General features: G+C 29.3%; 1 protein-coding gene across 2 annotated transcripts in view; it reads left to right on the forward strand.

The window, feature by feature from the left end:
* Positions 1–18468, forward strand: part of LOC107447537 (protein spitz) — a 114732-nt gene that overhangs the window by 49685 nt on the left and 46579 nt on the right. Inside the window, exons 1-2 of one of the 2 annotated variants that reach the window (XM_043052245.2) lie at positions 7308–7415; positions 12443–12608. In XM_043052245.2, coding sequence (XP_042908179.1) covers positions 12527–12608 — 82 coding nt within the window. In that variant the 5' untranslated portion in view covers positions 7308–7415; positions 12443–12526. Of the gene's footprint in view, positions 1–7307; positions 7416–12442; positions 12609–18468 lie in introns of those variants that run through there. The other variant, XM_016062466.3, reaches the window with a different exon arrangement.

Here is an 18468-nt window from a genome sequence, read left to right on the forward strand (position 1 = left end):
ACTTTGGTACGTGATATGAACACGCGTATCTCGACGGAAACGACCACCTCGATAGGAACACGCGTACTTGATGGATGGAACACAGTGAACAATTGACTAGCAATTTATGAGGCGACATTGACCTCCTCTTGCTGTTGCTACGTAGTCTAGACCAGACTCAACGGGGTCCTTTAGCCGAGCCACACATGGGCGTGATCTGATCACGCGTGCCTCAAACAACAATCTACAAGTCCACATTGGGGTAACTATATTTTGTAATATTGGTCCTAGAATGGCTTTCAATAATAGACCAGTATCATTTTCTATGTAGGTCCTTTATAGATTTATAATGTTGGGTAAACATTGGGATGTCTAGATTTTTCAATATTGATCCTAGTTAGAAATGAATCTTGTTCCAATATTGAAAGTCATTCTTGGACCAATATTGAAAAATCTAGACATCCCAGTATAGGTGCATATTCTAATGGAACCCATATTAGCCAATTTTGAGTCCAACTGGGGCCGATGTAAAATTGTTACTTGGGTTGTTTTCAAAGAAACGCTAGTGACGATTGTATAATGATTGAACTTACTAATATAGCTTCTAATATTAGTGCATATTTATAATTAATGTGTGTTTTTATATTTTACACCTACGAAATTGGGGGATTTGTTTTGACTTACCTGTATTTAAAGAATTTATGAATTTAAAAATAGGCCATTAGGGCAAGCAACTTTCTCTTAAAAAAGGTTCCATGCCTCGTAGGTGTTACCTACGCAACGGAAGCTACAGTTAAAGTAATATTCATTTATTCATGTTATAGCTTTTTTTTTCTCTCTATCGTGGGTATGCACGATTGTCTATATGTAGGTTGCTTCATAGGCGTCTGGCCTCGAAAATGAAGGACAATCTTTCAGACAGGGTGGTCACTGCGCATATTCAAAATTTTTACATTTTGTGATTTTCGTCACCTTTACTTTCTCATTATCACTATCTTATAGAAAAATCAGATTTTAACCTTGCATTTCGCCTTAAAATCTGTATTTTTAAAGATCTAGAGACATTCAATATCTTTTCGGCATAATAAATTGCACTTTAAATTTCAAACTGTGATTATAACTAAAGAAAATTAATTCCGTGTTTTCTGTCTTAGAAAAATTTAGAGAAAGTAGTTCTCTTTTTAATTATGTATCTTTTTAAGTTCAAAAATAATTAAAATGTCATATTATACATTTTACAGAACTCCTTTTGTGAGCTGTGAAGCCACTTTTCAAAACTACTCCTTGAAAAACTGTTGTAAAAACTATATTTTCATGGTCATTATAGTAGATATTTGTTTGTCATTTTTTAATTCGTTTGAAAATTAAGATATATGAGTTACTACAGCTAATTTTTTTAATCACAGCTATTTTGATAGCTGTAGGTAGCTGATAGATAAAAATATCTTTTTGCTTATTTAGAGCAGTTTATTTTATTTATATTACAAAATGATTTTTAAATGGGTTTTATTTTTTCAACTTTGATACAATTTTTTGTTGTTGTGAAATTCTATGCTTTGTCTGTCAATTTTGGGGTTTGTTTATGAGCGTGCATAATGTACTTGATAGGTAAAGAGGTAGAGAAGTCATGGGTACTAAAGGTGCATAACTCTAACGGAATCACTGTGGTTGACATATATTATGCTATTTTTGGCATGACATAAATTATGTTTTTCGGTATGGTTGAAAAATTCTTTCAAATATTGCACCTAAAATTTTTAATGTTGCTTACTCAGAATTTTTTCCTTTCTAAATTCTCTGCTACCTTCAAATTTAATTATGTTATTATAGTGAATATTGCTTCTCCCTCCCCCCAGCCCTAAAACAATGCGGATATCGAATACTCGATGTATTCGAGTCAATTGTTAGTGATCAAGATTTATCACTTTATTAACCGACATTAAAAGCATAAAACGGAAGAAACAAACAGCATGTTACGACAAGGATTGTTTGCCTTTATTCCCACCAAGGCCAACCGAAACAACAATCGAAGAAGAGGTTCCGGTATATGGCGCAATAAGCGCCTTACTGCCATGAGTAAAAGTTGTAGTCTTTTTTTTTTTCAAAAAATTTAATGAAGAGTAAAACGGGAACCAAAACTACCTTCTGGAGAGTGTCTCTTCACGACACAGTGGCATATTTCGAATGGTCTGTAGCATCTATTCCAAAACAATGGCGTTTTTATTTCACGGAGGCTTGCACATCTTGAAGCGGCGGGGAGAAAGCGGTCATTAATGCTGTGTGGATCTTCTTGAAATAATGGGTGGAGTAAGTAACAAGAGGTCAGAGGCCCTTCTTAAATCCACTTGTAAGGCCTGTAGCAGAACATCTAAGTGCGATGTCGACAAGTTCGATCTACGATGGAGAGGCAGTGCCTCGCGGTGTTGAGTTTTGGACTTCTTTTTTCTTTTCTTTATGAATTAGATACATTATTTGAATGTTTGAGAGATAGTTACTGTGGTTGGAATTTTTTTGGATGAAACTATCATCATGGGAATTTTGATTTGTTGTGTTTGATATACAGTCAAACCCCGCTATAGTGAACCTTCAAGGCACTTCACTATATCCGTTCCGCAAACAATTTTAACTAATTGTTCCAAACTCCCCCCTTTTATTACAAATTATTCAAATAAGTAACCAATAAAATGAAATACAAAAATGACATGAATTTTTTATTACTCTTCGTCTTGCGTGCAAAAAAAAATTAGTAATCTTTAGCTGATGAGCAATCCTCAACATCAGATATGGAAACACTTTCCGGCTCTTCGATAATTTTTCCTGAATTTATGTTATTCCACTTTTTTTGAACCTGTCTAACCAGCCATTTGAGCACGTAAAAGTAGTCTCATAAAATCGCTTAGCAAATTCATCGGCTTTGACTTGAAGCATTTGTACAGATACTGGAAGATAGTGGTTTCTTTGAATGCTGAACCAATTCAATAATGAAGCAAACAAGAAAAAATGCTTGTTGGAACATTCCATGCTATATATGGTTTTTAAAATCTGTATATACATAAATGTATTTATTTTGAAGTAGAAATTTCAAAACTATCAAGAAAAATCAAGAAAATCAGTCGAAGACAGAAAAAAGTTCATCATATCCAATTTCATGTCTTTTTTTGGTTCACTATATTCACAAAAAAATAACATTATACGTGTGTAGCAAAGCACGGGAGCGAATATTTTGTTCACTATATCCGGGAGTTCACTATAGTGGGGTTCGACTGTATAAATAAAGTCTTTAGTGTTTTAGAGTGTCTTGCTACAGTGAAACCTATGCAAGGTGATCACTTGCTGTCCATTGTTTTAGTGGTCAGCTTTTAAGGGGAGTGAGACCATCATGCCTTCAGTTGCGAAATTAGGGAGACTTAACCTCCTAAACCCTGGCCCACAACGTAGATGTTGCAGAAATGCTTTACTTTATTTTTTTCTCTTAATGCAAATGCAAACGAAAATAATTCTGTGGTAAAAAATTTATTATTTTCAACAATATATTCTTTTTTCCTTAAATGTTAAAGTATTGGGTGTAGTATTTTTTCGACATAAAAACTAATTTTCAAATTTGTTAGCAAATAATGTTATAGTCTCAAAAAATTTTTTTTTCTGTAGCTAAATATTTATATGTGAAATATTTAATCTCACGATAAGAAAGTAATATAATGGAAATAGTTTTCCATATCTACCTATTCTCTCGGATTTTCCGGAAAATTTTATTAATGCTCAAAGTGGTAGTAAACCTTATTGTTTTCTCTTTAATTCTTGGATTTAAAAGTTTACTTTCAAAGGATACCGATCAACACAAATAAATTAAATAGTCTTATTAATGCAGAAGAATACTTCAATTTGTTTAAGCGCTTACATTAAGTGAAAATAATTCTGCTTAAAATTTTTATTCAATTCTCATTTTACTCCAAATGGAAAACATCATCCTCAAAAAAAATGAAAGTTGGCAGTTAATAATAAAGATACAGTTCGTGTAAAAATATTAGTATTTGACAAACTGGTAACCGTGTAAAATAAAGTTTTTTTTTCTTCTTCTTTTTACGCTTTTCCCTATAAATATGAATGCGTAAGTAAAAAGAAATTATACTTAATGCTAATTGTTATTACTGTTGCAGTTGCTTCAGGAAAGAAATCTGCAATCCATTTTCATTAAAATAATTTTAAAAAAATTTCTTATTTAGTTTAAAAAAAGTAGAATAAAAAAAAGTTTTAGTTTTTCCCACAATCTAATATGCATTTACAAAAATATGTTTAACTAAATCGAAAAAATTAGAAGAGTACACTTTGAAAAATTGAAAAAACTTCTACTGGCCAATCTTTAAAGAATATTCGGAAACAATCCTTCTCCTGCCATTATTTCGAATCTCCTCTTAAAGTTATTATTAATTAACAAACCTCTTTACTTTACGAGGTCATGTTCCGTGACTTTTCTTACACCGTTTAATGAATGTGCTACGTTTTACTAATCCATTAAAATTAAAACTCTTATCGTTCTTTTATTCCTTAAACGTTTAATGAATTTACTGTGCTCTAAATACAATATATATTAGTTTAGCTAGTTATATAGTTATATATTAATACTATAATATTACTAATCAGTACTGGCAAAAATACTGATTTAAAATAAATGAATAAAAACTAAAGTTTTTAAAATCGTTATTATTTGTTGTTGCAAACATCTGATAAAATTTATTATTAATGCTTAATGCTATTTAAAAACAGTATTATAACTAAAAGGCTTAATATTTCTAACTAAAATGGTTGAAATCTTATAAGTATTATTAACTAATCACTGAAAAAAAAATTCATTTTTAATACATTCCTGCCCAATGCTTTCATTAATTCAAAACAGTATCAGTTAAATATTAAATGAAGAATAAATTAATTTAGATCAGGAGGCATAAAAAATTAATTATTCTGAATTACTCTTAGCTGAACGAGTCTTTCTTTGTTATTTATATACTACAAATACGTGTTTAGTAAATTTTAAAATAATTTGTATTTAAATATACATGAAAATCTCTTATTATTTTTCTGGATATAACTTTTCAGTATCCGTGAAATCAAGACTTTATGATCACAGCCTTTATTTTTAAATTATCCTAAATAAAAAATAAAATAATATTTTGACTTAAATCAATGATTTTTATTCCTAAAAAAGAGAATGATTTAAATCATGATTAAAATCAGCTGATTCCGATCTAATCGTATTAAAACATCCTATTGACAAACCTCTTTTTCTGTATATTTCGTGTCATTTCTTACGTGTTTAATGAATATTTTAACAAAATTCATGTACAAATGTGATTCATGCAAATACACTTTTTTATTCAATAAATTGTACTGGTGCTGACCGGTGTGTCCTGCACGCGATGTTTCTGCATGATCAGGTTGTAAATCTGCTGCTAGGAATGTAGTTGCATGGCCTTCGATGCCAAATTGCCATATTAAGTTGACCGCAAGCCTCCCAAATCAATGTCTGGCCACTTTCAAACTACGTTTACTGTTTTCCGACGAGCACGAGTTCACAATTTCACTTTTAACTTTTTTTTCATGAACTTTATTAAGATTGTTATATAAAGCATGAAATATTATTTGCTGCTTATTTTACATTACTTTTTCCATCTTTAGTTTTCAAAAAAATAAAATTTAGTGAAAGAAAACATTTCTTTCTCAAAAGTTTTTTCTTTTTTTGCAATCAAAATTTTTTTATCATTATTATTGTTATTTTTTTACTTTTTTAAAATATCACATTTGTCCTCCTTAATATTTTAAAAATAAACTGTTTTAAAAATAATCAATATACATTAATTTAATCATTATTTAATTGACTGAATATTTAATTAATATTCATTCAATAACGTACATTCGTATATATAATTTATAGCTAGTTGTCGAAAAATTAGTTGAAGGAAAGTTCAAAGCTCATTTGTTCAAGGATAAGACCAATTATTAAATACTAATTAATCTGAAACATTGCATAGTCCGGAAGTACAATACTGAAAAGGTTTACGAAGCATTATTTTTATATCATTAATCAATGTGTTAACTGAATAAAAAAATTTTTGTCAATATAATTTATTTTTATTTAATTATTTAAAATTAGGTGGGCATTGGAATTTCCTTAAAATGGGCTCATGTATGAGAATTTTAGGATAGAGATATACATTTCTGTGACACTGTTAATGACTAAAAATATGAATATAAAAATTAATAAATATATTTTTCAAAGGTGCTCCACTGTGCCTCGTTTTGCCATTTTTTAAATTTTTTTTTACTTCAGGTTACATTATGTTTAAACGAACATACTGAAAATATCTGGTTGTGAAATAGCTAAAAAAATAACTCTTTTAAAAAATATTTAAAAAATTAATTATAAGTATTTAGTTTAATGAAATTGTTGAGTGTGTTTTATAAAAATATATATTTGCGTTTATGATTTCATCTTTATTTTCGCTAAATTTTAAATTCATATCCTGTTCGTGTACATAAATTATTAGTGCATATTTTAATCCCGTTGATTCGTTTCTATTTCTGTTTGGGTTTTTTTCTCTCCTCTCTACTGTTAATATTAAATTTAAATTCGTATCCTGATATATTATTATTAATTTTAGGTGCCTCAGCCCATTAAGTAGGGTTTCTAAACAGGTTGATTTTTTGCAAATATTAAAATAAAAATGAATCTAAAATAAATAAATAAATGTATATTTTTCAAGAATGGTCTACATGCCACGTTTTTTTCCCCCTTTTTATTTATGTAAGTTTACATAATATTATGTTGAACAAACATTCTGAAAATATCAAGTTGTGTGAGTGCAAGAGAAAATAATATTAACTTTTAAAGTAAATATTTCAAAAAAAATATCTATTCTTATTTTTTGTCAATTTTTCAGTTCATTAACATCCGTTCATAAATTATTATCGAAAATTCTAATCCAGTCCATTTCGTCTCCATTTCTGCATCAAGTTATTTTTAATAATATTAAGTTAGAATTTGTACCCTAATTTATCATTAACATTTTTATCTGCTTCAGCGCATTTAATAGGGTTTCTAAATTAACATTTTCATTAAATTATCGGCACCATTCTTTTGAAAGGTCAAGCTATAGATCCGACCTCCCAAGTGTGTGTGTGACTAATATCCCGTTGATAGTCCTATTCCCCCTGCCCACGATATTTGATTAAAAAGTTCATTTCGCGTGGGCGGCTGGAAATAGTCCTTCGACGCCTACCTATTTCTAGCGTTATTAACTGCTGTTGCCTTGAAAACCCTCTTCACCGCGCAAAGGATTGTCTTGCGTGTGAAGGAAGTGCGAGTGGACTTCGGACAGCGGCTACGGTTCATTGATCCCTGAATGTTAATCATTGTATCTAAATGAGACGTCTATCTAAAGGTATGTGGATAGTTTGCATACCGTCCTTATTTACTCCAGGCTAATTTTGTGTGATGATTTAAGGCAAACTTCAAAGGTTCCTTTACTTGTCTCGCTTTGAAGAAGTGGTTTAAACTTTCGGTCACCCGTTGATGTCCATAAAGCAATTTTTATTTAGTAATATTAGGTATTAATAATACAAGGTAGAAAATAAGTAATTTTTTTTTAATGGCCATAAAGCAATTTTTCAACAATTTTTGTTTATTAATATTAGGTGTTATGAAAACAAGTTGATAATTACTAAACCAGAAATTTGTATTCTGGCCGTAGAGCAATTTTTAACAATTATTGTTTATTGATATTAGGTGTCATGAAAATAAGCAGATAATTACTAAACCAAAGCTTTCTTTTTTTCTCTTTTTTGGTGGTCATAAAGCAATTTTTATTTATTAATATTCGAAGCCATAAAATCAAGGTAGAAAATTATTAAAGTAGAAATTTCTTCCTTTTTTTTGATGTCCGTAAAGCAATTTTTCTACAATTTTTGTTTATTAATATTAGGTGCTATAAAAACAAGTAGATAATTACTAAATTAAAAATTTCTTTTCTTTTCTAGCCATAGAGCAATTTTTCAACAATTTTTGTTTATTGATATTAGGTGTCATTAAATCAAGGTAGAAAATTACTAAAGTAGAATTTTTTTTAAATGGCTATAAAGCAATTTTTCAACAATTTATGCTAATTAATATTAGTTGTTATGAAAAGAAGTAGATATTTACTAAACGAAAGATTTCTTTTCTTTTGTAGCCATAGAGCAATTTTTCAACAATTTTTGTTTAATGATATTTGGTGTCATGAAAACTAGTAGATAATTACTAAACCAGAATTTTCTTCTGTTTTTTCTTCTGTTTTTTTGTGGCCATAAAGAAAATTTTCTTTATTAATATTAGGTGGCATGAAGTCAAAGTAGAAAATTACTAAAATAGAATTTTTTTTAATGGTTATAAAGCAATTTTCCAACAATTTATGCTAATGAATATTAGTTATGCAAACAAGTAGATAATTACTAAGCCAGACATTTCTTTCCTTTCGTGGCCGCAGAGCAATTTTTCAACAATTTTTGTTCATTGATATTAGGCGTCATAAAAACAAGTAGAAAATTATTAACTCGAATGTTTTTTTGTTTAAAAGAAAATTAAAAAAAAAAAAACATATGTAGCGCAATATGCAACGTTGATTGTAAAATTTTTGTAAGATTTAAATAAAATGTACTCGTATTTATAAAATACTTATTTACCTCACCTCCGGTAACCAGTTGGTCCACTTTTTTAACTAAGAATTTCAAGTTTTTTGTGAGATTTAAAATCGTATTCTCGAAAATCAAGACATGTAAGTATAATCAACTCAGATTCCTCATCTGAGAGTGGATTTAACTTTTGTCTCTTATATGTTATCTCTTATATGGCATCGTGACTATCGGGGGTGAGTTTTTTATTAAAATGTTTAGTACAACGTATGCTACTTCTTTGATGCATAATAAATCAACCTAGCAACTTTATCAAAACCTAACTGTGTACTTATTTGCTACTATTAATTACGCGCCAATGAATTTCATTTGCAAGGATTTTTTCTCCAAAGCGAAACTAACTTTAATTATTATAAATCTCTTTAATTGAAGGAATACACAGATCTAAAACAACAAACAACACATTTTAAAGCGAAGAATAAACTTGGACCATGTGTTGGCGACTGCTTTTTCTAGTTGCCACCCACACAAACATTGACGCCCATGACTAATGAGAACAAATTTTAATATATGGATGCACTGTCAAAAATTTGTGCTATATTTGCCTAGTTAATCTAATTTCTACATTGGTGTCAGTATTTTGTTACCCATTTAAATTTTAAAATTTTGGAAAAGCGAATCGGTTTCACAGAAATTCCATCTATTAAATGCAACTTTCTTCATAAGTGATGAAAATAAAAAGATAAAACATAATTTTAAAAGAAAATCCAAAAATTTGAGCGATAGACGTCTAAAAAATTTGTTATAGTGAGACAACTTCTTCGTTGTATGGTGAGTATCTTGACTATTGTCTAACGTTCCGATTAAAAATTTCACTATAGGATGGAGTGCGCAATAAGGAAACTTCGTTGTAGGGGAATCGTTGATAAACTGATAAATACTTAATAATTCACTTAACAAAATATGTACTTTTACAATAATCTTTTCCAATGTAGTTTTTTACTGTAGTATGTTAAAAAAAAATTTTTTTTTTAAAGATTTTGTATTTGGTGAACTATTGTTTATCGTGAACTTATTGCTGGTTTCACTATAGCGGGGTTTAATTGCATATGCTGCATCAAAACGTATAGCCTATGTTTTTAAACTATTTTCTTTTTAACTTTCAAGTTATACAATAATTTATCTTGAGCAGGCTCCTTAAATTTTTTTAATCCGATTTGTAAAAAAAAGAAAAGAAAAAATGCCGCTGCAGGTTTTTAAACCTGCCAATGTCAGGTCATTTCAAAAACCATCACTTTATGTTTTCCCCTTTTTCACATTTAAAGTAGTATTTGTAAAATAACTCTTTGTATTTATTGACATTCATTTTTTTAAGTAAATTTATTTGCGTCTTCCTGCACTTTGACTTGAAATGTTAATGCTTTCCATTGTACTCGTGTGTGTCATCCTTTTAGTATCTTTAGTTTGTCCTTGGTTGGATACCTGTGTCGGCGGAAGCGCCCTCTCGTGAGAGGAAATTTCTCTTTTCCTGTGACGTCACAACGGAGAATTGGCACCATCTCTCACCTTATCTTTTTTTCCCCCGCATTTTTTTCCTAATAGAAAAAAAAAGTTTTTAAAGCATTTTGGACATCCTTTTATTTATTTATTGGTACTATTCCTTACGTTTCCGAAATTTTGAAACCCTTAACCGCAAACAAGAATAAGTTTTGTTACCTTTTTTTGTGTGTTTTATTTTGTCCATTGTTTACATGGTTGTAATGAACGTTTTTAGCTGTCACAACCGAACTATTATTTAACTTATGTTATTTCATACGCGCTTATAGTGGACGGTTAAGAAATTGGTAGTTTCTTTATAGTGGGTTAAAATTTTTACCTCAACGTGATAAGTTTAAAAGTATATAATAATGACTTATAATTATAGATAAAGTAATACATATTGTAAAAAAATGTTTGAAATATGTCATTTCTCTGGAATGAATGAAATTAGTATTTCCAAAAATAGGCTCATGGTATTAGTGAATTAGTTGCACGGAAATTGCAATTTTCTTAAAAACTGACTAAAATTAAAAAAAAAAAGCCTAAAAATTCAAAAACTTGCGAAAATTGAAATGATAAACAACTGAAAAATTCGTTACTGGGAGAGAACCACTTCGTTATTTATGGAGAACATTTTGAATGTTACTTAATATTTTGATAAAAATTTCATTATAGGGAGAAATTCGCTTTAAGAAACTTCATTGTAGGTGGACTCTACATGCTTCATTAGTTATTAATTTACACAGCAAAATATGTACTATTACAATCACTATTTCTAACTGTAATATGTTAAAAAATACTAGGGTTCACTATACTATACTGTACTATAGATTAATTAATTTTTTCAGGGGAAAATAAAAGAGGGAAAAATAATTATATACTAAGATTGCGAAAATAAATTGGTTTCCCTATGCAATTTTCTTTATAATGTGTGTACTATTTGTACTGTAATAAATGTGACAAAATATAATATAGCGATTATATGGAACACTTCATTGAATCTTCCTTTTTTCTTTTCTTCTGAAGTATTTCATGATATTGTGTATGAAAATGAATATTCGAATTATGTATAATAACTATATTTATTCTCCTTTTTAATTCCACTATTTTTCCTATTCTTCTTCCTATTTTTTCTCATTAAAGTTGTGAGTTGTTTTAAAGCAATGCCTATTCATTAACGGTAAGAGATTTTATGCAAATTAAATAAAAAGCGTAAAAATTAAGTAGAATAAGTTAACGAAGAAAAAAGAACTTAAAATAAGTCTTTATATTTCGTGATTCGAGGAGCCCAATAAACGCATGTTAATAAAATACAAATAATAAAAAGAATGAGTTGTAAGTTGTTAAAAAAGTTCAGCAAAGTCAATTGATAATATTCATTGAAAAGATGCAAGTAATGTCTTAAGATTTCGCCCATATTTTGATTATTGTTAAAAACAAAGTTTGCCCAGTATATTGTTAAATACAGAATAAGTTTTAATAAACGTTAATTAATTGTATATTATTTAATTTATTAATTAGTGAATGTAACGTTGTAACTAATAAATTTTTATAACAATACTCATCTCCAACTCCCCATTCCTCGTTTTTTTTTTCTTTTTTTTTCTTCCATCTATACACTGCATTAATTTTCAATTGTTCATTAAAAAAAGATTTTTTTTACAAGAAACATGTTAGATTTTTTTTTTACCTATTCATTTTTTAAAAATTTATTTTGAAAATTACATCTTATATATTATTTATTCAATTTTAATCATGATCAATCATTTAATTCACAGTGAAGAAATCTCTGATCATTTAGAAGTAAAATTTCTTTGATGAAAGACAATAAATTTCCAGGCTTGAAAAAAAAGGCTATAAATATCAAAGAAAATTGTCAAGGTGTTAAGAAATGCAAGGCTAAAATACTTATTTTTTAAATTTTTTTTTCTTATTTATTATTTATTCAATTTTAATCATCTTAGTGAATAAATCTCTAATCATTTGGAAGTAAAATTTCTTTGATGAAAGATTTCGAGACTTGGAGAAAAAAAAAGGCTATAAATATCAAAGAGAAATTGTAAAGGTGTTAAGAAACGCAAGGTTAAAATATATACTTGTCAAAACAAGTCGGTTTATTTTCCTCTCAAGTGAACAAAATAATATAAACCGGAAAAAAACGAGAGAGAAAAAATTATCAACATAACACCGATAAAATTCTTTGATTCCCAGTGATTGCGCAATAATTGCTTTACTCCTTGCTAATTCATGTTTTAACCTGCAGATCGGATGATGAGAAGATGAAGAAAGAAGCCGGAGAAACGACGAATTGTCATTAGTGTCGATTCTTGCATCATTCAGGAAAAAGATGATGTTTACAATTTTACCCGCCAAATCTTCTGCCGGACAGGAACTCGTCGTATGGAACACTTTGGATTTCTTTTCTCTACGTAAGATACTTTTATCGTGTTTACCTTCTTTCTCTCCCCACCCCCTCATATTTATTCAGCCGCCATTCTTAATCTGAGGTGTTCAATTGCTCATAATTGCGGTTTATGTTTTCTTATTCTTTTTTCTTTTCTTTTAATGATTGATGTGTTTCCGTCATTATTACCTTCCCAGCAGTCTTGTTAATAGAATTATTTAAAACGTGCAGTGTTGTTTTATGGATGCGTCATTTCCCAGTTGAAACTTATTATTACAAAACAAAATATTTTTTTGGTGTAGTAATTTGTTTGCTGAATTGTTCAGGAAAAAATGAAAGGGAAGTTTTTAAGAGAAAGAGTTATTGATTTACTTTTATTTGTGCTTGAATTAAAGAAAAAGAAAAGAAAAAAAAGATCTTACCTATTGAAAGGGAGGAGGGGGTGTTTCCATTTCAAAATCGTTAATGCTCCAAAAGGTTTTTATTTGCAAAAAATTAAAAAAAAAAAAAAAAAAAGAAGGAAAATAGTGGGTTGCTTGGGGTGGCTACGAGTTATACCCTACTAATTTTTCCCCGTCTGGGAAATTTTTTTTAGTTTTTCGCTGGCAGGTTATTTAGGTAATTTGGGTTGTTTGTAGCTGAATTTTGAAGACAATTTTAGAAAAGATAACGATTTGAAAACCTTGAACGCATACAATATAAATATTTCCGCTGTTGTGATTTCTTGCGAAATTCATCTAGTATGTGGATATTATTATCAAATTAATAAATGAATCACTTCGTATTATATAATTTTTGAACTTCGACGGAAATTTTAAAAGAAACAATGAAAATTATTGTTATCTATTATGATAAAGTTTTTATTATTTCGATGCAGAACTTTCAGCTATATACGTTTCTTTTATTTCTTCTTTTTATTTTGTGATCTGTTTGTTATTATAAAATAATGAAAACTTCTCGTTGGTTATTTCTAAGATGTGTGTGTATGTCGTGTTTCATTATATACCTGTTAAAATGTTTTTTTTTATCTACTTAAATACTTTTTAAGGAAAAAAAAACTTTTTGTCTTCTAAATTACGGAATAATCGTTTTAAAATTCTAAAAAAAGAAAATGACGCAGACTTGAAAGTTCAGAAAATATATACTCAAGAAATATTGTTTGTATGTTGTAAATTAAAAAAAAATTGAAAGGACAGTCATATAATTATTACTACTTTGTTTTATTTTACTGAATTATTAATGGGAGAAAAAAAATTAACTACTATTTATTATACCAGTAGCGTGTGCTGATAGCGAAATTCAATTTGTGTTGTGTCTTAAGGGTTGCATCTAACAGATTTGTGAGGTACCATAGTTATGTTATTGATTTTTCCCCCTTTTTTTTAAATAAAAAAAGAAAGAAAAAATGTTATTTTAAACTGTAATAATTTGTTACTTTTAATATTAAGCGTGCATGAAATGCAAGTTTTCTATTCCTATGCGTACCAAAAGTAACAAAACTCCAAAAGTAACGAAATTCCCCCAAACTAACGAAATAAAAACTTTTGTATAGATCAATACGTCTTCGTACCTTAGTAAAATAAATTTTCATGTTCGAAATGTTTTCATTATTCTTTTTTTTTTTTAGTTTAAACCCTATTTCGTGAGTTTAATTAATATTTTAAAGGAAAGGAAATTATTTTTGTTTCGAACTTCTGAAACTTCAAATCGAATAATAATTTAAATTTTAAGATATTTTTGTTGAGTAGGTCAGTGACACCTGGCACCAGATGTCTGCCGTTATTTACTGCTCAAAAGCGTGCCATTCACAAAGGGGGACATTGTCCACTAGCTGATGGTCAACGAGGGGCCGTCTTCGACTTCTTTTCATAAAACTGTGCAGCTTTCAGATGCTTTTTCCCTTCCAAAATTCCGAGAGTGGTTTTATTTTTGTTATTTTTAAGTCTGGTTCATTGATCTTTCATTTTAAAAGAAACTCTTCCAAAATCAACTAGACTGTGTGAATTCCTCGTCTGTCACACCTTTTGGTCCCCAATTTAATGTTAAATGCTTCTGTATAACACACGGATTTTTAGTGAACTTAAATTTGTTATTATTATTTCTGAATTCAAAATTTTTTAACTTCTATTAATCTTTTCGGTTGAAAAATATATTCATGCATTATTATGCAATTTGTAATTTTATGCTTAATGAATTAAATTGCATAAAGTGTACTAATAATTGTAAATTTTTCAGTAAATTCTGATACCAAGGATAATTATTGAAATTTTTTTCATACATTTGAGCATGAGACTATTAAAAAAAATTTTTTTTCTTGATAGTTTAGCTGACATTTTATTCATTTTTCAATCTTATTTGCATGGAGATCATAATATAATTAATTTATCACTTCTGCTTTTTCATACTTTATTTTTTCATAGCTCCCTGTACTTTTAATTGATTTTTTAAAAAAAATATCAACATCTTATGATCATAATTCAACTTTAAAACATTTAAGGCTATAATATTTAAAATTGTAAAAAAAAAAAAAAAAAAAAAAAGTTCCTTACAATTTAAANGTAAAAAAAAAACATTAAAATTTTCATAGACATTTTTGATACGCATAATTTTATACTTAAATTCAATATTTTCTGAAATCTTGCAGATTTGCCAAACTATTACTTATGTTTAAATTCCTAGATTTTAATTTAATAAATTAAATTTTTCTGTCTAGAACGTATTTTTCAAAACTTTCGACACTTCGAAGGCAGTAAAGTGAGTAGTTTTAGGGGGGTAAAAAAAGCTTGAAATTTCCTGGCTTTATTGATTTCTCGAGTACCCCCTCGAAATCATATCGTCCTGTTTTTCTTTTCCGTAGGTACCTGGTATTGACTGATCCCTTTTCTTTAAGGCAGGTGGGTACATTCTGATTTCGACTCCTTTGTACCCATCTGGAAAGAACTAGAAGGGCATCAATTCGACATTTTCCGACCCAATGAACCCCTATCTGTTCTTCTTACCCTGGTGCAGCAGTTTCCGCTGTTTAAAGGAGCCTGTTTCTCAACAATTATGCAAAAATAATATTACTTCCACTATTAGAATTCTCTTTCTTTGTCAGTCGGCGCGAGGAAGAAAGAATTCCTTTTATAACTTTTGTTTTGATGATCGTATTTTTCACCTACATACTAAAGTCAAAATTTTGGATGGTTTTCCATTGATGGAGCAATAACTATCAATATTGATGATAACCATCAATAATTCCATCATCAATCATTATATTATTTGATGGTAACCAACATAAGTAACCATCACCGCAATGTAGGAATTCGAACTAATATACGATGGTTCAACATAAGAATAGCAACTTGTTTCGATGGTTTGATCAACAAAAATTTCCATCATAGTTCCTTAGAAATCAAATGTTGGAATGATCATGAACAACCATCATCCCAATATAGGAATTCGGTCTGATTTATGATGGGCCAACATAAAAAGAATCTCAAATGGTTTTGATGGTATATTCCTGCTGAACCAACAAGAATTCCCATTAAACCATCATGGAAATGTATAGTTGGAATCATCATGGACCATCACGGTTCATCATGAATTGTTGGTTCAAGTGAATCAAATTCTCTTGATGGTTAACCATCATAGTATTAAAGTAGCATTTTCCATCATGGAACGACGGAAGTTTATTGGCATATCAAGCACCAAGAGCACAGAATGGAAAATGTTGGATGATGACCATCAAATGATTTTGGACCATCATGAATCGCACTGAAACCAACATTAACCATCAAAATTTTTTGATGGGTCCATCAAGAATTTTGATTTGGGTAAGGACTCAAATTTATTGTTTAAGAACCGAACAGTTAAGTGATTAAGTGCAGCTATATTGTCGGAGTTAACATCTTGAAAGCGTGCTTGATAAATTTATAAGTCTTGGGGGGAGGGGCTCCTTTAAAAAAAATTGAAGGAAAAAAAAGACAGAGAAAATATTTTAAGGCTAAATGGCATTTGAACACTGTATTTACCAATTATAGTACAAAATTATACATTATTTTCTGTAACGTATTTAGATAATTATGTTTTGTTACTACAAAAACAATTCTATAATTTGTTATTGCAAATTTAATTTTCTAAGAACGTTTACCTATTGAATAGGATTAAAAAGGAAGCTTTTTAAAAATGAAGCATAAAATATTTAGCTTGTTTAAAAACGTTTAAAATTTTCAATAAATTACCTAAATCAAGAAACAGAAAATAGAAATAAATTATAATTATTGAACAGAAAATAGTTAATTAAAACCGAAAATAGTCATTTTTTGAAGGTCCCTTATTCAAGTGTCCCTCTCGATCCCACACTTCCAGTCCGACCCTGGAACCGGAACCTTAACTGTTGCAGACTATATTTTAAGTTAGAAATTAGCCTCAAAAACGTATTTGTTTTAAATAAACAAATCTTTTTTTCTCGACGGATTTTGTATTTTTGATTTTCAAATTTAGACCATTAATTGATGAAGGGGGAAAAAAAATATTTTTTCTACCCGTTTTTCGCATTTAAGTCTTTACCTGAGCATTTTTATTAAGTATACGAGGCAGATCACGAAAAGTGACCCTTTACTCATTCGTTCAAATGGCTTAATATCCTGGTGCACATAACTTACTAATTAAAAATTTATGGTTGTAAAATGCTATTAGTTCATTTTTTCTTATTATTATTTTCATGAGTTATTAGGACGTATTGAATCAACAAATATAGACTAATGTTGCTCAATAGTTACAGTTTAGCTTTGTGTACTCTTTATTGCTGGTCTCCGTCAGGTAATGAATTAGAAAGATTTCGCAATACGCAAGCATGTATGTTGTGAAATAACTAAGTAAGCGCAATTTTAGGAGACTGTGGCATGGAAATGCGCTGTTAATTCAGAGTCCCGCACCATCCACGCTGTTAATATGATCCCGCACATTCACGTTCGTATGAGCGTGAATGTGCGGGATGGTACGCAATGAAGATGCTAAATATCTCTTATATAGGTATCTAAGGAAATTTAAAAAAGTAATAATTTAAGGTCAACTTTTATTATTCCCTGTAATCCAATCTAGTAAAATTTAAATTTGATAATTTCGACCTTTTATTATTTTTTTTAAAAATTAAAAATGTTATTTTGATTCTAAATTTAATACCTCCTGAAAATAGCTTTTCTTCTGAAGCACTGTGCCTCTAATTAACGTTTATTTTACGTCTAATTTTACGTTTATTTTAATATAACGTTTCTAAAATACTATAGTACCTGCAAATGATAGTTTATTCGTAGCTACTCCAATTTCAATGACATTAATGTGAAACAAATAATAATAAAAAATTGCACATTCTGTAATTATTAATACTGTCCAATTAAAATTGATACTTTAATTGGCATGCAAATACAATTTACAAAAATAAATAAAATAAAATAAAGAAACCGGTGATATTCATTTTTTAAAGAAGTCTACGTTTTCTACCTTACTCAATATTGATCTATTACAGTCGTTGCGAAACGGTGACTGTTCTTTTTGATTTACTTATTTTCCAGAAATTTTATTGTTGGAAAATCAGTGCACGCGCGATTTCCTTTACCTTCTTGTATAATGTCATCTGGTTTAAGAAGATTTAGAACCTGGTGCACGGGATGCAAGGGGGACTTGGGGGGGGGGGTTAAGAGGAGAAAAATTAACTCCTATTTCCACCTTTTTTTTCCGAAGAAACTCTCGAAATGAGCACGTCACCTGGTGATAACTGTATTTCGAACATCTTGGAATAAAACTTGCACCGCACATTTTTATTCAATAATGCACCGGATAAGAAATCGTCGGGTAATTTTCACCACTCTTGTTCTGGGCAAGGGGAGGTAGCTTGTTGTTCA

This window comes from Parasteatoda tepidariorum, chromosome 4, assembly GCF_043381705.1.
Source record: "Parasteatoda tepidariorum isolate YZ-2023 chromosome 4, CAS_Ptep_4.0, whole genome shotgun sequence".
NCBI classification, from domain to species: Eukaryota; Metazoa; Arthropoda; class Arachnida; order Araneae; family Theridiidae; genus Parasteatoda; species Parasteatoda tepidariorum.